Source organism: Chlorocebus sabaeus, chromosome 5, assembly GCF_047675955.1.
Source record: "Chlorocebus sabaeus isolate Y175 chromosome 5, mChlSab1.0.hap1, whole genome shotgun sequence".
NCBI classification, from domain to species: domain Eukaryota; kingdom Metazoa; phylum Chordata; class Mammalia; order Primates; family Cercopithecidae; genus Chlorocebus; species Chlorocebus sabaeus.
In genome coordinates, this window is record NC_132908.1 from 17653643 (window position 1) to 17676608 (window position 22966).

The window sequence follows — 22966 nt, forward strand, 5'->3', positions numbered from 1 at the left end:
CTGGGATTGCAATAGAGGTTTGTGACTCTTTGTCCTTTGTCTTAATTCACCAGTGTGTTAGTTTTCTGGGACCACTGTAACACACACTGGGTGCCTTAAAACAACAGGAATTTATTCCCTCGCAACTCTGGAGGCTCAGAGTCCAAAGGCAGGGTGTCAACTGAGTTGATTCCTTGCAGAACCTCTATAGGAGAAATCACTCCAGGCCTCTCCTCTGGCTTCTGATGGCTGCCAGCAATCCTGGTGCTCCTTGGCTGAGAGCCGCATCCCTCCAGCCTCCACCCCGTCCTCACCTGGCATTCTCCCCTGTGTGTCTTAGTCCATGTTTTTTCTCCCCATTTCATAAATCCAGTCCTACGGGATATAGGGTCCACCCTACTCCTGTGTGACCTCATCTTGACTCAATTACATCTGCAAAACCCCTATTTTCAAATAAGGACTGTGAACTCCCATTGCTATAGTTTGGATGTGTTTCCCCTGCCAGATCTGATGTTGAAATGTGATCCCCAATGTTGGAGGTGGGACCTAATGGGAGGTATTGGGTCATGGGGGTGGATCCCTCATGACTGACTAGGTGCCATCTTCATGGTAATAAGTGAGTTCTTGCTCTGTTAGTTCTGCACAAGAACTGGTTGTTTAAAAGAGCCTGGCACCTTTCCCATCGCTCTTACTTCCTCTCGTGCCCTGTGATCTCTGCACACGACAACTCCCTTTCCCCTTTTGACAAAAGTGGAAGCAACCTGACACCTTCACCAGAAGCAGAGGAGATGCTGGTGCCGTGCTTCTTGTACAGCCTGCGGGACCACGAGCCAGTTCATCCTCTTTTCTTTATAAATTACCCAGCCTAAGCTATTCTTTTATAGCAATACAAAATGCACTAAGACAGTCATATTTACAGGTGTATTAGTCCATTCTCACCTTGCTATAAAGAAATACCTGAGACTGGGTAATTTATAAAGAAAAGAGGTCATTGGCTCACGATTCTGCAGGTTGTACAGGTTGTATAGGAAGCATGACTGGGGAGGCCTCAGGAAACTTACAATCATGGCGAAAGGCAAGGGGGGAGTGAGATGTCTCACATGGCCAGAGCAGGAGAAAGAGACAGAGAATGGGGAGGTGCCACACACTTTTAAACAACCAGATCTCCTGAGAACTCTATCATTAGAACAGCACCAAAGGGGGAAATCTACCTCCATGGTCAATCACCTCCCACCAGGCCTCACCTCCGACACTGGGGGAAGGTTATGGAAGGTCACTACCCTCAATGAACTCACAACTTTGTGGAGCAGAAAGATAGGGAACAAGGTGGCCACTCCCTCAAAAATGAAAATAGAGCCAGGCACAGTGGCTCACACCTGTAATCCTTTGGGAGGCCAGGGCAAGAGGATTACTTGAGGCCAGGAGTTCAAGTCTGCAGTGAGCTGTGATCACACCACTGCACTCCAGCTTGGGTGACACAGTGAGACCCTGTCTCTAACAAAACAGGAAAAAAAAAAAAGAAGAAAGAAAATGGAGCCTTACCTCACGGCACAGACCAAAATCAAGTCCTGATGGCCAGGAACTGATGAATGGCCAAACTTTAAGTTTTATAAGGAAATAAAGATCTTTGTGACATCAGTATAGCAAAGTGCCTCTTTAAAAAGTCAGAAAATAAAGTATGAACCAATGAAGGAAAAGAGGGATGCATTCTACCACATTAAAATGATGAACTTCTGCTTATCAGGAAACATAGTAAAAAGAATTAAAAGGCAAGCCACAAACTGGGAGGATACGTTTGCAATACACATGTATTAGTTTTCTAGGGCTGTTGTAACAAAATGCCGCAAACTGGTGGCTTAAAGAACATAAATTTACTCTCTGCAATTATTGGAGGTGTATTAGTCCTTCACACTGCTATAAAGAACCACCTGAGACTGGGCAGTCTACTAAGAAAAGAGATTCCATTGAGTCCCAGTTCCACATGGCTGGGGAAACTTACACGTGAAATTTTGTTACATATATAATGCATAGTGATCAAGTCACCATATTTAGGACTTCTGTCATTCTAGCACAATACATTTTTGTTAAATATAGTCACCCTACTGTACTATCAAACATTTATTATTATTACTTTTTAATTGAGACAGAGTCTTGCTTGAGGCAGGAGTCCTGAACTCCTGGCCTCAAATGATCCTCCCACCTCGGCCTCCCAAAGTGCTTGGATTACAGGCATAAGTCACTGTGCCCAGCCCCAAACATTGAGTTTATTCCTTCTCGCTAACTGTATGTGTGTACCCTTTAACCCACTTCTCTTCATCCTCTCCCCTCTGATCTAAGTTTTTTCCTTAAAGGGTATTTCAGAATGTGCCTGTATTGTCAATGCAGCTATGCAAATACAGGGTTGCGGTATTGACAAAGACTGGGAAAAAAAAGTGAAGAGAAGAAATAAAAAAAGAAAGGAAAGCATTTGATGAAATGTGTAAAGTGCTGGCATTGCAGTTGGAGTTTGCTTTTTAAAAAATCCATTTCTATTTTAATGTTTGTGCAGCAGATTAAGAGACAATAGGCTTTATCCAACCCCTGAGAGCAAAGGCATAAGGGGGCGTGGAGCAGCTGTGTTTGGGCTTCGTTAAAAGTTGTGTGCACACATTTGAAATCCTTTGCTAGGTGAGAGCGAGCGAAAGGACCATCGAGAAGGAGTTCAAAGCAAACCTGTCAGGAGAGGAGGGCTGGGCTCTTGCCTTCTCCAGAAAATGTCTTTTGTTCTAGATGATTTTCTTTTATTTCCTTTTTATTGATTAGAAATTAACTGTGTTGAAAGGCTGCAGGGAGAGAGAATTTTTGTCTGGGTACAGAGGAGAGAGCCAAGCCACATTTGCCCAAGCCGGCTGCCGGATTCATCCGAGTAATTTACAGATGGTCTATTTTGGTTCTCCCTAGCCCACCCCACGTGGTTCGACCAAATTAAGCTCATCAGGCTCTTACAAGAAAGGAAATGAGGCCTGTTTATTTGTGACATCGCTTCCACAAGGGACAAGGTAGAAGTGGCCTGTCACCGAGTTCCTTCTCCTGTCTTGGCTTCGATTCTCTGGGGGTTGGATAGGACAGGGGGCAGAACATCGTGCTGACAACCCCTCTCGGCCCATGGTGTGGCAGCAGCTCAGCCTGTGTGTTGGGGGCTGCACTGCTTGATCTTGGATTTGTTCCTGGTGCTGTGAATATAGTAGTGGACACATGGGCACTTGCTTTGCCTTTATGGAGAAAAAGGTTAAGGACCAAGTACCATGAAGGAAATGAACAACGTGGTGTGATGGAAAGTGATGGAGGCAGAGGGCTGTTTTCAACTGAGTGTTAATGGAAAGCTTAGATGAGGAGGTGACTGTTGAGTTGAGATTCCCAGAGAATAGCAGGTTCAAGCCTTGGGGCAGGTATAATCTTGTATTTTTTTTTTTTTTGAGATGGAATCTGGCTCTGTTGCCCAGGCTGGAGTGCAGTGGTGGAATCTCGGCTCACTGCAAGCTCCACCTCCTGGGTTCATGCCATTCTCCTGCCTCAGCCTCCCATGTAGCTGGGACTACAGGTGCCCGCCACCATGCCTGGCTAATTTTTTTTTGTATTTTTCGTAGAGACAGCGTTTCACTGTGTTAGCCAGGATGGTCTCTATCTCCTGACCTCGTGATCTGCCTGCCTCAGCCTCCCAAAATGCTGGGATTACAGGCGTGAACCACCGTGCCCAGCCAATGATCTTGTATTTTTAAAGAACAGAAAGAAGGCAGAGGCGGTTGGTGAGTGAGGTCTCAGAGGCAGGCAGGGATCAAATCATTTGGATCAAATCATTTCGATCCTGTAGATAAATCCTTTTAGAGACCATTAGTTCTCAACTGGGTGATTTTTGCCCTCAGTGGACATTTGACGATGTCTGCAGACATTTTGAGTTTTTGCAAGCAGGAGAGGGGTGATGCCGCTGGCATCCAGTGGGTAGAGGCCAGGAATGCTGCTAAACTTCCTGTAATGCACAGGACAGCTCCCACAACACAGAATGCTCCAGCCCAAAGTGGCAATCGTGCTGAGGTTGATAAACCCTGTTGTTGACTAGGCTAAGCACTTTGAATTTTATTCTGAGCGATGGAGGGTTTTAAACAGGGAAGTGAGGCTGGGTATGGTGGCTCACGCCTGTAACCCCAGCACTTTGGGAGGCCAGATCACTTGAGGTCAGGCATTCGAGACCAGCCTGGCCGACATGGTAAAACCCCATCTCTACTAAAAATACAAAAATTAGCTGAGCATGGTGGCACATGCCTGTAATCTTAGCTACTCGGGAGGCTGAGGCGTGAGAATCACTTGAACCCAGGAGGCAGAGGCTACAGTGAACCAAGATCATGCTAGTGTACTCCAGCTTGAGCCATAGAGTGAGACTCTGTCACAATAAATCAATAAATAAATAAAATAAGAAATAAACAGGGAAGTAAGGCAATGGCATGGTTCCGTTTTCTTTTAGAAAACCAAAGTGTTGGCCTACATTATTTCAGCTCTGACATTTCAACCTTATCTCACTAAATTTGGATAAGGAAGACTTTATAGAGTTGGAGATCCTATCAGAACAAGCAATCCATTTTCCCTGTGAGGGCTGAGCCCACTTCCTAGGAGGATTTTTGTATTTGGTGCTTGGGTGTCCACTTTGCAGTGAAGAAGAATGGCTTAAGAAGAAAGCAGAAGGAAGGAAATCTTAGCTGGATCTTTCTGGGCTCTGGCTTGTAGCACCAGCTTTGGCCTCTTCAGGCCCAGAGGGGACTGAAGACAAACTCAGTGGAGATGGTGAATAGACTTTTCTTTCTTCTTAAGAGGCAGGGTCTTGCCATGCCACTCAGGCTAGAGTGCAGGGGTTCAATCACAGCTTACTAAAGTCTTGTTAGAAACAAATGCTGTTCAGTGTCACAAAGAAAACGAGCACTAAAACAAAGAATTTCTCAGTAAGGCAAAACTTACTTCTGTAGGAGGGTGTTTCTCACAGGTCTAGTCATCATGAGAGCATGCCGAACAAAGGAGGGAAGGGGTTTTTATCTCTAATGCGGCTTGTCCCTGCTGCTCTGTCCTGCCTCCACTGGTTAGAGTGGGACTGCACAATCTAAGCTGAACCTGGTTGGCTAACTTGAAAAGTGCAGGAATGCGGTTACACTGGCGGGAAGGACAGTTTCCGCGGGAAGAGCCGTTGTGATGGGAGGGATAATTTACAGAGTGGGCACTAGATGTAGGCTCTGTAGCTAAGGACTGGCAGAAGAGTTGTTACTGAAACCAAGACAGAGAGGTACAGAGAGCAAGGAAGTTTGGCCTTGAAAGTAGAGAACAAAGAACAAGGAAACTAAACAAGCTAAACCTTTGAAGAGGAACAACTTCTCGCATCTGACAGCCTCGAACTCTTGGCTTCAAGCATTCCTCCTGGCTTAGCCTCCTGAGTATCTGGGACCACAGATGCATGCCACCATGCTCAGCTAATTAAAAAAAAAAAAGTTTAGAGATGGAAGGTGGGAAGGTTTTGCTTTGTTGCCCAGGCGGGCCTCAAACTCCTGGCCTCGATCCATCTTCCCACCTCAGCCTCCTGGGTAGATGGGATTAGAGGCTCAAGCCACTGCACCTGATGAACTCTTCTTATACCAAAAAGTTTCAAGGCTTTGGTTCTTATTAAAATTTTGTTCAGGGTACAGTTATGTATTTAAAAAATCTGAATCAGCCCAAGATTTCTAGACTTAGGTCAGGATTTCTCAACTTTGGCACTAGTGATATTTTGGGCCAGACCATTCCTTGTTGAAGGGGGCTGTCTTTTACCTTGTAGGATGTCTGGCAGCATCCCTGGTCTCTCTCTACCCACTAGATGCCAGTAGCAGACCCCACCCTATTCCCCAGTTATGACAACTAAAACATCTCCAGATGTTGCCAATGTCCCTGGAGGTGGCAGGAGAGAGGACAAAATTACCCCAGGTTGATGCAAGTTGGATGTCCCAGCACCTCATGGATGTCTGTAAAGATCACCATTAATTTCATGATCTTCCTAAGTGGTGCAAGTTGAGGAGCTGCTGGACTAGATGGTCCTGCTTTCTCTTCCTACAGTCTAAGCTCCTTATCAGCGGACTCCTGGTCAGCATTTTTTGTTTTGTTTTAAATTAGAGACCAAGTGTTGCTCTGTTGCCCAGGCTGGAGTGCAGTGGCACCACCGACATTCACTGCAGCCCCGAACTCCTGGGCTCAATCGGTCTTCCCATTTTGACCTCCTAAAGCACTTGGATTATAGGCATGAGCCACCATGCTTGGCCCTCGTCAGCTTTTAGGTGTAGCATCAGATACTTCTAGGGAAGAAGGGCTGAGAAGATACTGGCTCCGGGAAGCCCCCCAGGGACATTTTTGTCCTCAGATTGTTACAGCTGACATTTATGGTGTCCGAGTAAATGATGTTATTCTGTTATTCATACGTACAACATATTCTGGGGCAGAGACCCTGAGTGTGATGGCAACTCTTCTTTTCCTCCAGGGCTGGATTAGGATAAGGCTTTGAGGCCTCCAAGCCCTGAAAATTATAGAGCTGCTCACCATACGTCATTCAAGATAATAATAATTCTCTCTCTTTTTTTTTTTTTTTTTTTTTTTTTTGAGACAGAGTCTTGCTCTGTTGCCCAGGCTAGTGTGCAGTGGTGCAATCTCGGCTCACTGAAACCTCCGCCTTCTGGGTCAAGTGATTCTCCCGCTTCAGCCTCCTGAGCAGCTGGGATTACAGGCGCCCGCCCCCTCGTCCAGACACTTTTTTTATTTTTAGTAGAGATGGGGTTTCACCATGTTGGCCAGGCTGATCTCTAAATCCCGACCTCAAGTGATCTGCCCGCCTTGGCCTCCCAAAGTGCTGGGATTACAGGCATGAGCCACCGTGCCCAGACAAAAAGGACTGCTGCAATAATTCTCAAATGTAAATCTCAGCAATGTTCTGATTTCTCAATGGGTACTGCAGTGTTATTTCTGAAATATCAAATTCTTGCCAAAAATTATATTTCTCTTTTTTAAAAAAATTTATTTGATATAGAAGTGGGGAGGGCATCATCCATTCCTAAGTGGCCAAGAGCACACACCTGTTCTAAGGGAGAAGCCAGTATTGTCTTCCACACTTAACAGCAACAGCAAACCAGGAATGTAAATGGGTGAAGGTGATGTTGTTTCTAAGGAGAATGCGCACTAATTTATCTCAAACATCCAAATTATTAACCATCTTTGACTTCTTTATTTTATTTACTTATTTTTGAAACAGGGTCTCTCTCAGTTGCCCAGGCTCTAACATGGCTCACTGCAACCTCAAACTCCTGGCTCGTGCAATTCTCCCACCTCTGCCTCTCACATAGCTGGGACCTCAGGCACTCACCACCACAGCTGGCTAATGTTTTCATTTTTTTCTGTAGCAAAGGGGGGCATCTCACCATGTTGCCCAGGCTGGTCTTGAACTCCTGGCCTCAAGCAATCTTCCAGCCTTGGCCTCCCAAAGTGCTGGGATTACAGACATGAGCTACTGCACCCAGCCAACTTTATTATTAATAATAAGTTACTTGGCCCTTGTATTAGTCCGTTTTCATGCTGCTGATAAACACACACCTGAGACTGGGCAATTTACAAAAGAAGGAGGTTTAATTAGACTTACAATTCCACGTGGCTGGGGAAGCCTCACAATCATGGCAGAAGGCAAGGGGAGCAAGTCATGTCTTACATGGATGGCAGCAGGCAAACAGAGAGAACTTATGCAGGGAAACTCCTCTTTTTAAGACCGTCAGATCACATGAGACTTATTCACTATCACGGGAACAACATGGGAAAGACTTGCCCCCATGATTCAATTACCTCCCACCGGGCCCCACCCACTACATGTGGGAATTCAAGATGAAATTTGGGCAGGGACACAGCCAAACCATAACAACCTTTACATAATAATATGGATAAATTCAGGATCAGAACACAATGAAGAGTACTGGGGCTTAGTGAAGGCTTCCCTCATTCTGTTCCATCTGTATGGGGCACCCTTTCCTGCAGTGTTTGCTGGACCAAATCCTACTTATCAAGGCTTAACTCAAATGCCTCCTTCTCCATGAAGACTTCCTTGACAATGCCCCTCTCAAGAATAGATTGTACTTCAGTCTGTCTTGGGTTTCATTTATATGGTTGATTAATACTTGAGCCCTACAATTATTTCTTTTTTTATATACTTTAAGTTCTGAGGTACATGTGCACAACGTGCAGGTTTGTTACACAGGTATACATGTGCCATGGTAGTTTGCTACATCCATCAACCCGTCATCTACATTAGATATTTCTCCTCATACTATCCCTTCGCTAGCCCCCTAACCCCCGACAGGCCCCAGTATGTGATGTTCCCCTCCCTGTGTCCATGTATTCTCATTGTTCAACTCCCACTTATGAGTGAGAACAAGTGGTGTTTGGTTTTCTGTCCCTGTGTTTGCTGAGAGTGATGGTTTCCAGCTTCATCCATGTCCCTGCAAAGGATATGAATTCATCCTTTTTTATGGCTGCATAGCATTCCATGGTGTATATGTGCCACGTTTTCTTTATCCAATCTGTCGTTGATGGGCATTTGGGTTGGTTCCAAGTCCTTGCTATTGTGAACAGTGCCACAATAAACATACGTGTGTGTGTGTCTTTATAGTAGAATGATTTATAATCCTTTGGATATATTCCCAGTACTGGGATTGCTGGGTCAAATGGTATTTCTGGCTCTAGATCCCTGAGGAATCACCACATTGTCTTTCACAATGGTTGAACTAATTTACACTCCTACTAACAGTGTAAAAGCATTCCTATTTCTCCACATCCTCTCCAGCATCCATTGTTTCCTGACTTTTTAATGATCACCATTCTAACTAGCATAAGATGATATCTCATTGTGGTTTTGATTTGCATTTCTCTAATAACCAGTGATGATGAGCTTTTTAAAATATGTTTGCAATTATTTCTTAATTGAGGTGAAATTCACATAGTATAAATGTAATCATTTTAAATATACAATTCAGTGGCATTTAGTAAATTCTCAGTGGTGTGCAATCATCACCTCTGTCTAATTCCAGAACACTCCCATCACCCAAAGGAGACCCTGTATCCATTAAGCAGTCACTCCACATTTCCCCCTCCTCCCAGATCATAGCAATCACTCATCTACTTTCTATCTCTATGGATTTACCTATTCTGGATATTTTGTCGATGGAATTGTACAATATGTGATTTTTTGTGTCTGGCGTCTTTCACTTTTTCGAGGTTTGTCTACCTCGTATCAATGCTTCATTGTTTTTATGAATGAATAACCTGCCATTGCATAGATAGGTGATATCTTGTTTATCTATCTGTTGATGGACATGTAGGCTGCTTCCACTTTTGGCTATTGTGAATAGTGCTGCTATGAACATCTGCATACAAGTTTTCACGTGGACATGTTTCCTGTTCTCTTAGGTATACAACTAGGGATGGAACTGCTCGGTCATACTCCAACCTGTTTACCAAAGCAGCTGCACCAGTTTTCATTACTGCCAGCAGTATACAGGGTTCTTGTTCACTACATCCTGGCCAACACTTGTTATGGTTTTGTGTGTGTGTGCTTATTATAACCATCCTAGTGGATGTGCAGCCCCTAGAATTTTGATTTGTTTTTATATCTTCCTTGCTCTCTGCCAGTAGACGGTGAGTTGCTTGACGTCTGGGATTGCTGCTTACTCACCAGAAACCTTGTGTAAGAGTTAACCATGGGCTGAGTTTGAACCTTGTTCTTTTTGTTTATGATATATGATCTTGAGCAAGTCATGCAGCTCAAGCTCTCTAAGCTTGAATTCTTTCATCTGCAAGATGGAAGCCTCTGGAGTTGTTAAGGAAAAGAAATACAATTCAGCTTTAGCGCCTAGGACGGTGACTGGACTATGGTGATTTCTCCATAAAGGTTTGCTGTAACGATCATGATTGTGACATCCCCAAGTGCTTAGGACCTAGTACTTGTTACGTGAGTGTTTGTTAAATGAATCAATGAATCCTTTGCTATTGCACAATTAGCCCTCTTTTTTACTTTCTATCAACTGCTCCCCTGACTCCAGACAACAGTGTTACAAATTCATCACTCCCCAGATAAGGCAGACAGAAAGAGCGGTTGGATCAATGGGAATGGTTCCCGGGAAAAGTACGACCTGAAAGCCCTGACGTGCACGCCGTGTATCGAGGACGGGATGGGTAGAGAGTACAGCGAGCTTGTATCCGCAAAGGGAAGAAGGAATAAAAGAGCTTCATTTTCTTAAGATGAAAAACACTCAGCCTTCTTAGAAAAAGGATAACTTCAGGAAGTGCCTTGTTGAGGGTTCGATCAATGGCCCCAGGGGAGGGAAGGAACAATTCTATCCACACTTGAAGGCTGCAGGGGGGGCTTGAGGTGCTCTTATGTATTGAGGGCCCAAAAGACGGCCTCACCTCCTCCTTCCAATTCTGCGAGGACTGCTAGGATTAGGCAGAGCCCCTGGGATCAACCACTGGGCAGCTTTGCCTTCGTTCCTGTAAGCATCTCTAGAATCCATCTCTTGCTACATTCTCCCCACACTGGCCTTCTCTTTGTTCCTTTGAACACGCCGACTGAGTGACACCGGGTTTATTCCTCCCTCTCACCAACCTGGCCCTTGCACCTGTTGTTCCCTCTGCCCCAGGAGTCCCTATCCCTCTTTCCTCCCTCATTCCTCTTCAAACCTCGCCTTTCAGAAAAACCCTGCCCCATCCACCGACTGAAAGGGCAGCTCCCATGTGAACCCCATTCATTCTCTTACTCTGCCTAATTTGTCGTATTTATTTCACATAAAGTAAATGTTTTTAATGGGAATATTTCCCACATAAAATAATAAAACACCCATGTATCCATCTCCCAGATGTCATAAGTCGCCAATATTTTGCCACATTTGCTTACTTCAAATACTCCCCTTTCAATCAACTTTATTGAGGTGGAACTTACTCTTCGTTGATTTTTGGCAAATGCACACGTAACTGCTACCACAATCAAGATGCAGCAAATTGCCATCACCCAAGAAAGGTTCTTCCTTTCTCTCACCCTGCTATATCTTTCTTCCTAATACTTAGCATTACCTGAAATCATGTCATGGATATATTTTTTAAAATCTATGTGCTGTCCATCTCCCCCACAGGAGTGTATGCTCTGTAAAGTCAGGGAGTGATCTCACTGATGTATCCCCAGTCCTGGTACGTAGTAAACCGCTTTTAAAATAAAAGGAAATGTCACTGTGACTTATGAACCTGGGAGGAGCAAAGTCCGGGAGGACCTGGTTGGCCTGGGCTCCTGCAGAATCCTCAGCATTGCTCATCCTAGAGTAGATGTGTCAGCAGGGTCATGTCCTAAAGACACTGCATCTTCCAAGCCCTGAGAAGCAGCAGGAAACCCCTAGCAACAGTGCAAAAGAGCTTGAACTTCTTTTATTACTCAAGACACTAAGTTGACCATTCCTATTTTGAAAATCTCCATACTTGGATACCCAGGGCAGGGCAGCAGGAATGTAAAGGGGAGGAAGCGGACAGATGAGGTATGATGTGAAGGGGGCAGGTCCCATCTAAAGGAGCACTGCACAGCTCTGTGGCCAGATGTTGGGTTAAAGAAAATTACTCAATGACACTTCTCTTTTATTTTATTTTATTTTATTTTTTGAGATGGAGTCTCGCTCTGGTACCCAGGCTGGAGTGCAGTGGTGCGATCTCGGCTCACTGCAACCTCTGCCTCCTGGGTTCAAGTGGTCTGCCTCAGCCTCCCAAGTAGCTGGGATCACAGGTGCATGCCACCACGTCTAGCTAATTTTTGTATTTTTAGTAGAGATGGGATTTCACCATGTTGGCCAGGTTGATCTCGAACTCCTGACCTCAGATGATCCGCCCACCTCGGCCTCCCAAAGTGTTGGGATTACAGGCGTGAGCCACCGCGCCCAGCCCTCAGTGATGCTTCTTAAAGTGACAAGGCAGACTTTACTGAGGACCATCATGATATGTATAGGGACCACAGTAATGGGATTTTACAGTCACAGAGAGAGACTGGGCTCAGCCTCAAATACAGCACAGACAAGTGGGAATCCATAGCCATGGAGCAAAGTGGGGGATCAGGAATTTTTAAAAAATTACTAAGAAGAATCATCAGAGGAGTAAGGGGGACTCTGGCTAAATCAACCTGGCAGGATTTTTGCTGGAGACAGGCCAGGGTGATTAGACATTACCTGGGGGATGATGGAGAATGAGGAACCTGTCTGGACACGATGGCTCATACCTGTTATCCCAGCAACTTGGGAGGCTAAGGCAGGAGGATCACTTGAAGCCAGGAGTTCAAGACCAGCCTGGATAACACAGCAATACCTCGTCTCTTAAAAAAAAAAATTGGCCAGGTATAGTGGCACATGCCTGTAATCCCAGCTATTCAGGATGTTAAGGTAGTAGGATCCCTTGGCCGAGGAGTTTGAGGTTGCAGGGAGCTATGATCATGCCATTGCTCCAGCCTGGGTGACAGGGTGCGACCTTGTCTCAAAAAAAAAAAAAAAAAAAAAGTGAGAGAGAGAGAATGAGGAACCTGACCAAACTGATTTAGCAGAGTTCTTTGCAGAAACTGGATTTTACAAGGTGGTGCACTGATGGGCCTAGGAGGTTTAGGAGCCTGACTAAAGTTTGGTCAAGTAAAGAATCTTTGTCACTTGCCTGGTGGGAATGCCGGTGTTACCAGATCTTCCTGTTTTTCAAGCAAGGCAAGAAATCCAGATTTTTAAAAAAAAATGTGAAATAACTTGATTCTTGAATCATGTAATAATTAACAAGTAATTATAAGTTAAAATGTGATGTGGGGCAAACAAAACACACCGGCAGGCTGTTTGTTAGCAGCCTCTGAGTTAACATGCAAGATTGTTTCTTGTTTGTTTGGGGACTAACTCACTCAGTACAGGAATCTTTTGGTTTGACCATTCTCCCTGTCAGCAGATGTTTATTGAGTATCTACTATGTGCTAGGCATTGTTCTAGAGCTGCTGGGTATTGTGCTAGGCATTTGGCATTAATGTGCTGAAATGACTGACATCAGAAAAGATAGAGATGAAAACTAGATAGATGATAGATAAAGATAGATAATAGACATAGATAAACAGATGATGGATAGATAATAGATGGTTAGATTATAGATAGATGAGATAGATGATAGATAGATAGATAGATAGATAGATAGATAGATAGATAGAGATCTTACTCTCTAAAGATACATGTTGAAATATTACAAATAATATAATGACTGGGAGTTACTTCAGAGGAATATGGGGAGTTGAATGAAGGTGTAAGTGAAGGGAGATTCACCGTGAGATGAGAATTTTTGAAGCTGAGTGATGTTTGGGTATGAAGATGGTGGGGTATACTCTTCTGTCTGGTTTTGAAATATGACTGGAAATTTCCCACACTAAAATGCTTATCTTAATGTCCTTATCAGTTAAAGAATAATTCTGAAGGATATACAGGTAAAATGACACCATGTCGAGGACTTAGTTTAAAATATTCAGCTAAAATATTTCACAAGTCAGGATATAGGTGAAACACCACTTGGCAAAATGCCCGTTACAATTTTGTGATGGATAGATGGAGATTTGTTATGCTAGTCTATTGTTTTGTACATGGCTGAAATTTTCTACAATACTTTTTTTTTTTTTAAAGGGACAGAGAAGTGGGAGGCCTCCTGCTTTCTAGGTATTTTTGGCAGTATGGAGTCATGCACTTAGGTGTTCATGGGAATTTTCCACAGTGTGATAGAGCTGACATCAAGGGGATGGGTACTCTTCAACAAGGGATGTCTCTGCGCTGAGTGTAGCTATGGTGAGGTTAGAAGCGTGGGATCTATTGGGGATTCCAGGTTAAGAACAGATTTCTCACTCAGATAGTTCCTCTGCAGGGCATTCTACCTCCAGGTATCCTATTGGATGGCAGAATAACAGCAGTCAGATAATCTGGAATCAAATCAGTCTCCCTGGGTCTAAGTACCAGCTCTACCACTTTCTTGCTGTGGCTTTGGACATGTTATTTAACCCTGTGAGTCTCAGTTTCCTCATCTGTTAAACAAAGTTAATACTAATACCTCACAGACTCATTAGTCTTTACATGTAAAGCGCTTAGCATAGTACATCGCAGTGAAACTTTTTTTTATTATTGTTGCTTTTGTTGTTATTGTTGTTGCTGTTGAGTGATCTAAGAGTGGAAAAAGCTCAGAGATAGATGGACCACAATAATTGGAGGCAGAGATGAAAAGAAGTCACACACAGAGGCACCCACTGTCAACTGATGCACCCACAGCAACCTGTTTGTGAGCTGCTGCAATCAATTTCTTGAATGGTGGGTGCAAAAGGAATAAAAGGAGAAGGCAACTTCCTGACCATTTCCTTTCTCTACAGAATGAAGTGGAGCTGGGGGAGCTGCTTCTGTCATTGAATTATCTCCCAAGTGCTGGCAGACTGAATGTTGATGTCATTCGAGCCAAGCAACTTCTTCAGACAGATGTGAGCCAAGGTTCAGGTACTGTGTGATTTCCCCGCTTCTCTCACTTTATTAATGGGGCATCTGTGTTTCTGTGGGGGACCCAGTTTTCTTTTTCTGTATCCTGGATGAGCATTATTCATCTCAGGATGAGGCAGGTAAATGATGCCATCTTAGTAACCCTATTGGAATTGGGGAGCGGACTGAGAGCAGTTGTGATAACCACTGGAAACTTAAATCCTCTTTGAACCCAAGGAAGTGACTTGGCCTTTCCAAATGCTATTCCTGCAATGGAGACGCCATCCTGCAGGTGGCGACAGTGTGCAGAAACTGGCCGTTCTAATCAATGAGCGTGGAGGACACACTCTCAGGTTTTTTGCCAGCTCATTTTATGTGTGCCATAAATCTTTATGAATTCCAGCTCTGAAAAGACTTGTATTTAAAGTGTGTACATTATAGCAAAAACCATTCAAACATGACTTTCAATGGAACGGAACAGATTCCATTCCATCTGTATGTTGCTTCTCCCATGACAGCAAAGGATATTACTGTGAAAGCAGCTGTAGTCACAGGGATCTGTTCAGCTCAGTGGTGGAATTATTGTCTTCTCTAAATGCAGTAGCTGAAATAAATTACTTTTGTGATAAGGTGACAGCTAGAAGACACCTTGCACTCTCAAAAGCCACATTATAAAAACAGAGGCTTAGAAAGGGCCAGTGGAGGCAATGGTATTAAGACTGAAGAGTTTCAGACTCACCACAATGGGAGAGTCAGTATGATAAAATCATTAAGGTTATAGGAGTCAAATGATCTGGCTTGCAAATGATATGGCTTTGGGGAATTTACTTAACCACTATATGCCTCAATTTCTCAATCTCAAAAATTGACTTAATAACAGTATTCATCTTAATAAGTTGTTTAAACAAATATTAAATTAGATAATGTACATGAATCCCTTTGTAAACTGTAAAATGATCTAAAAATGTTATAATTCTGCCATCTCTATTCTCCTGTATATGGCCTGTGGGCTCACTGAAATGATAATGGGTTTCCACAGACAGAAATCCAAGGCAGTCTCTGAGTCTGGTTCTGTGTCCACCAGCAAGATCTTTAAAAATTGATTTCTCACCTTGAGTCCTCAGTTTTCTCGTCAGTAAAACTAACACAATGCTGACACGTGGGAGGAGCTCAACAAATATTAGATGGCTAAAGGAAGAGGGAAAGCAATAAGTGGATAAGCAGATGAATGGGAAAATGGACGGATAATAGATGGATGGATGCTTGAACTGTCAAATAGATGAGAAATTGGATGGATAGAAAATGGATAGATAAAAATATGGTGAGATGATGAATGGATCAGTGAACAGACAGATGGATGGGAAGATAGATGGATGGATAGACAGGTGGATAAATGGATGGACTATGAGATGAATGAAAAGTTGAATGGATGGATGGATAGAAGAATGGATGAATAAAAAGATAGATAGATGGGAGGTTGAATGGCAGAATGGCTGGACAGATTAGGTTTCATGATCTCCAACATTCTATGATGCTGTGTCTAATTTTTAGACCCCTTTGTGAAAATCCAGCTGGTGCATGGACTCAAGCTTGTGAAAACCAAGAAGACATCCTTCTTAAGAGGCACAATTGATCCTTTCTACAATGAATCCTTCAGCTTCAAAGTTCCCCAAGAAGAACTGGAAAATGCCAGCCTAGTGTTTACAGGTAGGTAGCATTCCAAAATCTGATGAACTCCAGGTGAGGCACGTTCAACTGACTATCCTAGAGACAGAAGGAATCTAGAGGGAGTTACATTTAAGAACTTAATGTCTGGTGTTCAACTACCTGGGGTTGAACCCACTTAACATCTATGAACTGGGTCAGGACTCATAGAGCCCTATAACGTAATTGTTACAAATGTAGACTCAAGCCAAATTTCCTCGGACTGTCACATAATAACTGAGGTCTTTGGCAAGTTACTTAAGTCCTCTGAGCTTCGGTTTCCTCATCTACAAAATGTGAACAATAATAGTACTTGTGGTGTAGGTTTGTTGTGAACAGTAAATGACTTATGACTCTGGAATATACTTGGTACATAGTAAGTACTCACTATGTGTTAGTTTTGATGATGATGGTGGTGATGATTCAAGTTCCCTGCAGTCAAGTAGAGAAGCATATGAGAAAACAGGGTCACCTAACTCAGATAAGGGGATTTTGAAAGTCTTCCCAGAGGGTGTAGTATTTAAGCAGAGGCTTCATGTGCCACTGTCTGGTAGAATTTAGTCCATTTTTCCAAGGTGTAATCTAATATACTATTTCCAGAGTATATTAGTTATTTATTGCTGCATAATAAATCACCCCAAAATTTAGTAGCTTGAAACAACAAACATTTATATCTCATAGTCTCTGTGGGTCAAAAATCCAGGTATACAAAGATTTGCTATATAGTTCTGTCTGAATACCTCTGACAAGGCTGCAATCAAGGTATTGGCTGGGGCTTCAGTCTCATCTGAAGGCTCAACTGGGGGAGGATCTCTTTTCAAGGTCACTCGCAGTTTTCAGCAGGTTTAGCTCCCTGCAGGCAGGCTGTTGAATTGGGGACCTCAGTCCCTTCCTGGCTGTTGGCCAGTGACCTTCCTCAATTCCTTGCCACATGGGCTTCCCCATAGGACAACTCACAACATAGCTTTCATCAGAGTGGTCAAGTGAGGGAGCAGGAATGGGAAGGAAGAGTCTTTTTGTAATCTAATACTGGAAATGACATCCTATTACTTTCATTATATTCTATTCACTAGAATAGGTCCAGCCCACACTTAAGAGAAGGGATTACACAAGGGTATGAAGAGTGGGAGGTGGGAACCACTGGGAGTCATCTTAGAAGCTACTCACCACAACAGGAATAGAGTTAGTAGGAGTAATGGTTATTATTTCTTGTGTTCTAATTACAGTATGTACTTCCCTATATCATTGCTAATATTCACCATAACCCACCCTGTCAAGTTGATATCTTCATCCTGAACTTAGAGATCTAGAGACTGAGACTTAAAACCTAAGCAACCTACACAAAGTCTCAAGCTGATAGACTCAGAATTCAAGCTCTGGTCTTGCCAGCTCCACATCTCAAGGGATCTGTATTTCCTCAAGAACCCAGGTAGGGCTAGCATTGGGGATCTGACATCATCCTTCGAGACATCCTTCTCCAGGGTAACTGGAAACTCTACTCTGTTTAGACCTTGTCTAGAACTCTGGGCTCCAGGTCTCCCAAGAAACCAATCCATGGCTGAAAAATCCTTGCATGCAAGATTTCCCCTATATAAACTTATTGCTCCTTCTCACCAAGGTTGCAAATGTCTATCCTCTGAGACCCCTTCGAAACACATTAGTTCTGAGCTTTCTCAAGGCCTGTCACCCATAGAGTCTGCACTGAATCAGGGGATGCCTGCCCTATGCAGATGTAATGATCCCTTCTAATGCAGTCTGTGATGGCTGCTGTCCAGATGGAGTCACAAATAGGCAAGATCCTCACTCTCTCCTAGGTTTCAGGCCAACACAGAAGACAGTCACCTCTGACTCCTTAAATGGTGCACAGGCAGGCAATGGGAACTACTGTGTATTAAACGAAGACACAGATAAAAAATGAAGCCTCTTTTCCCAAGTCCCTGCTGAGAATAAGGGACCTCCTATCGTTAGCTTAGTTGAGGAGAGGACCCCAGGGGAAACTGAGAGCCCACATGGAAAGCCCTGACACTTCATACTTTACTTAACATTTTATGATAAATGTACCACACATGTGTTACAATGAGTGACACCATGAAAAAGGTGTGTAAGGACAGAGAATCAGAGGAGAACAGGGGTTATGTGCCTGTGCTGGGGAGCTGGTGTCTGGGTCCTGGCTTTACCACTCACCTACTTTGGTGGCCCTGAGCAAGATCTGCGGGCTTAGGTCTTCTCAGCTGTAAAATGGGGATAACAATGCAGGATACTTCACAGGATTGTTGTGTGCATTCAGGATGGAATGCACATAATTCAGTGCGATCAATAAACACAGGGTGCTGAGCACTGTGCCGCCCATAGTAAGCACTCTAGAACTGTGAACTATTATTAAAGGGAAAGTTTCATGTTTTCCTTTTTTCTCCCACGCCCATGGGGCAGCCACCACCTTCTCACTCCCTCATGCAGTTTTGTTTATTTCAGAGTGTTTTCTTGCTGTGGAATCCTTCCCTTTCTTTTTTTTTTTTTTTTTTTTTTTTTTGAGACAGTCTCATTCTGTCGCCCAGGCTGGAGTGCAGTGGCGTGATCTCGGCTCACTGCAACCTCTGCCTCCCAGGCTCAAGCGATTCTCATGCCTCAGCCTCCTCAGTACTTGGGATTATATGTGCACGCCACCACGCCCGGATAATTTTTAAATATTTTTTGTAGAGACGGGGTTTTACCATGTTGGCCAGGCCAGTCTCAAACTCCTGACCTCAAGCAATCCACCCACCTCGGCCTCCCAAAGTGCTGGGATTGCAGGCATGAGCCACCACACCCAGCCTAATGTCTTTCTTTAATGCTTTCCCCTTTCCAGTTCCTTCTCCCTGAAGTCATGCCTTTAATGTTCTGCCGTGTATCATTCCACACTTTTTTCCTTGTTCACACAATAATATCCGCATACAGAGGGTTCTGTTCCTTTAAAACATTATTCATGAATTCAACAAGTGTGTATTAAACACCTTCTGTGCCAGGCAGTGCTTCCGAGTTCTGGGAATAGAGCAGTGAACAAAACAGACCTGATCCCTGCCCTGGCGGAGGTTACCAGCACATTCCATGGATACCACATTGACGCTTGCTTTGGTGTAATTAACAATGAATGCATTCATTGCCTTCAGATCCACATGAATACAAATGGATTTAACTTTTTATTTTTAATAACTGCATTAGATACTGTTGCATGATGTAGTATGATAAAAGCTGAGGTTATTTATTCTGGAGGTGGGGGGTATGACAGAGCTTCAGGGATTGTGATTAGAACTCCAGAAAAATACATGGAAATATGGAAAATTTTGCATGTAGTTGCAGAGGTTTTTTTGAATTCCTTGAATCCCATATGGTTACCTCACAAAGCTCAAACTAGAAGGGTCGTCACACCACACCCCGCCCCCATACATCTTTTATTCAACCCACAGCACTTCAGGTGGCAACCATCAGCTGGGGCAGTGGTCAGCTGACGCCATCAGGTGAGTCTTGTACTCTCCATTCACAGAAGACCCGCTTCTTGCCTGTAAGTTTTGAGCCCCTGGCTTGGAAGTTCATGTTCCTCTGGTTAAAAACTCATTGAAAATATTCTTTCTGGAGGAGGAGGAATTGCCTGCCTGACCCTTAAATCAGGGATTCTCAACCCTGGCTCTACCTGAGAATTACCTGGGAGCTTTAAAATGCTACCAGTGACTGCACTGTATCCCGCAGAGACTCTAAAGCAACTGGACCAGGCTGAGACACTGAGCATCTGTAAGTAGCTATTTTTTAAAAGTACCCCAGATATTTCTATGGCTCATTCATTGTTCCAAACCACAGCTGTGAGTGGAAATCCCAGCTAGGGTGGCATTTTACATAAAGGGTACTGGCTGGAATAATATGAGAAAGGTGTCTTAAGCTGGTATGTATCTCAGCAAAGCTACAGTTCTCCTGAACTCAAATTCATAAGGTTCTAACCCGCTTTATTTGTCCACTGAAAGAAAGAGCTGTCACCTCTAGGCCGAGGATCCAAAACCCAGCCTATTAGCATGTTTCCAAACACTTCATAAGAAAAGTAAGGTTGATCTGCAATTTAGCATTTGCTGTGAATCCCTGGTAAAAGCCTGTAATTAGCTGGTAAGCTGGACTTTCCGAACACTTGTTTTCCTGTGTGGGATGAGGATTCGTCTGCAATTTTCAATCAGGTGGTTTCTGCAGCTGAGGTTTAAAAATAAAAAACGAAAAGAGGGGTAAAATTGCTTTTCACCTCCCAAGATAGCAACACACAACCCAGAGGGCTTCCAGGAAATTCAGGAAGGTTTACTGAACCAAAGTAAAGTGGAGCTGGCCACTGAAGTGATTGGGTTTTTACTGGATGTTGGGAAAAAGAAGGAAAGAAAGTGTATTGGTCTGTTCTCGCATTGTTACAATGAAATACCTAAGACTGGGTAATTTATAAAGAAAAGAGTTTAATTGGCTCCTGGTTCCTCAGGCTGTACAGGAAGCATGAGACTGGCATCCCCTTGGCTTCCCAGGAGGCCTCAGGAAACGTACTGTCATGGAGGAAGGCAAAGAGGGAGCGTGCACCTTACATGGCCAGAGCAGGCGGAAGAGAGTGAAGGGGGAGGTGCCACACACTTTTAAACAAGCAGATCTCAGGAGAACTCACTCACTATATAGTACCAAGGGAGACGATGCTAAACCATTCATGAGGAATCCACCCTTATGATCCATCACCTCCCACCAGGCCCCACCTCCAACACTAGGGTTTACAATTTGACATGAGATTTGGGTGGAGACACAGATGCAAACCACATCAGAAAGGCAGAGAAAAGAAACGCAGCTTGATGGCAAATCTTCAAAAAGTTAAAAATAGAATTACCATGTGATCTAGCAATTGCACTTGTAGGTATATACCCAAAAGAACTGAAAGCAGGGACTCGATCTGTTATTTGTACACCTACGTTCATAGCAGCCTTATTTACAACCACCAACAGGTGAAAGCAATCTGAACATTCATTGACAGATAAACGTGTAAACAAAGCAGTGCATACATACAATGGAATATTACTCAGCATTAAATAGGAAGGAAATTCTGACTCATGCTACAACATGGATGAACCTGGAAGAAATTATGCTAAGTGAAACAAGCCAGATAGGAGAGGACAAATACTGTATCATTCCACTTCTGTGAAATATCTGGAGTAGTCAAATTCATAGACAGAAAGTAGAATAGAGATTATCAGGAGCTGGGGGAAGGAGAGGATGGAGAGCTATTATTTAATTGGTGAAGACTTTCAGTTGGGCAAGATCAAAAAAAAAAAGTTCTGGAGGCTGGGCACAGTGGCTCACGCCTGTAATCCCAGAACTTTGGGAGGCCGAAGCGGGTGGATCACCTGAGTTCGGGAGTTTGAGACCAGCCTGGCCAATATGGTGAAACCCCATCTCTACTAAAAATACACAAATTAGCCGGGTGTGGTGGTGGGCACCTGTAATTCCAGCTACTCAGGAGGCTGAGGTAGGAGAATCACTTGAACCTGGGAGGAGGAGGTTGCAGTGAGCGAGATTGTGCCATTGCACTTCAGCCTGGGCGACAAGAGTGAAACTGTCTCAAAAAAAAAAAAAAAAAAAAAAAAAATTCTGGAGACGGACGGTTGTGATGGTTACACAACACTGTGAATATACTTAATGCCACTGACCTGTATATCTAAAAATGGTTACTTTTATGTTACATGTATTTTGCTATAGTTAGAAGGAAAGAAAAAATAAATAAAAGAAGATTGAACCCAGGAGATCCTGAGCAATTCAGAGAAGTACCTGGATGCTGATGCTGGAACCTGGAATACTGTTCTTTTCCCTGATAAAAGAATGTCCTTTCATTGCCACTTTGAGGGAATAGTTAGGCATAATAGTTAGGAACCAGACCCTTAGCTTGGGTTCATATTCGTGACTTACTTGCTGTGTAATCTTGGCACTCTGCTTGGCCTCTCTTTGCCTCAGCTTCCTCACCTATAAAATGGGGATAATGGTACTTACTTCAGTGAATTGTTGCAAAGTCCAAATGAGTGAATAGACATAAAGGCTTAGAGCAATGCTTGGCTCAGAGAAAGTCCTCTTTAAATATGAGACGAGATTATTATTGCTTGAAAGACATCCAATTTATGCAGCTAGATGCTACCTTGAGCTTATCTGAAGAAAGGCTACATATATATACATACATAAATAATATAGTTTACCTGTCTATATAGAGTCTGAGATTCTGTGGAAAACCCAAAGAGGGAAGGAAAAAATTATTTTGCAGAATTACCTGGGTAGGGTATGGTCTTCCCTCTCGATGTTAGAGAAAGGTCCTCTGTCTTCTTGGAGGTAAAGTTTTGGAGAAATCCCTAAATTTGAAGGAACCAAATGTCATATGTTGAGCCTCTATCCTTCTCCCTCCCTTAGTTTCCCCTAAGTGACCAGGGTTTCCTGTCCTTCTGAAAGGCACTCAAAACCCTCTGTATGCTGGGCAGAGTGGCTCACGCCTATAATCCCAACACTGTGGTAGGCCAAGGCGGGTGATCCACCTGAGGTCAGGAGTTCGAGACTAGCCTGGCCAACATGGTGTAACACCGTTTCTACTAAAAATACAAAAATTAGCTGGGCGTGGTGGTGGGTGCCTGTTATCCCAGCTACTCAGGAAGCTAAGATCGCGCCATAGCACGCCAGTCTGGGTGACAAGA

General features: G+C 43.6%; 1 protein-coding gene across 8 annotated transcripts in view; it reads left to right on the plus strand.

Annotated features, from left to right (window-relative positions):
* Positions 1 to 22966, plus strand: part of SYT17 (synaptotagmin 17) — a 140541-nt gene that overhangs the window by 32590 nt on the left and 84985 nt on the right. For all 8 annotated transcript variants that reach the window (XM_073015199.1, XM_073015202.1, XM_073015204.1 and 5 more), the window contains 2 exons: positions 14450 to 14570; positions 16101 to 16256. In XM_073015199.1, the coding sequence (XP_072871300.1) occupies positions 14450 to 14570; positions 16101 to 16256 (277 nt within the window). The remainder of the gene's footprint in view (positions 1 to 14449; positions 14571 to 16100; positions 16257 to 22966) is intronic.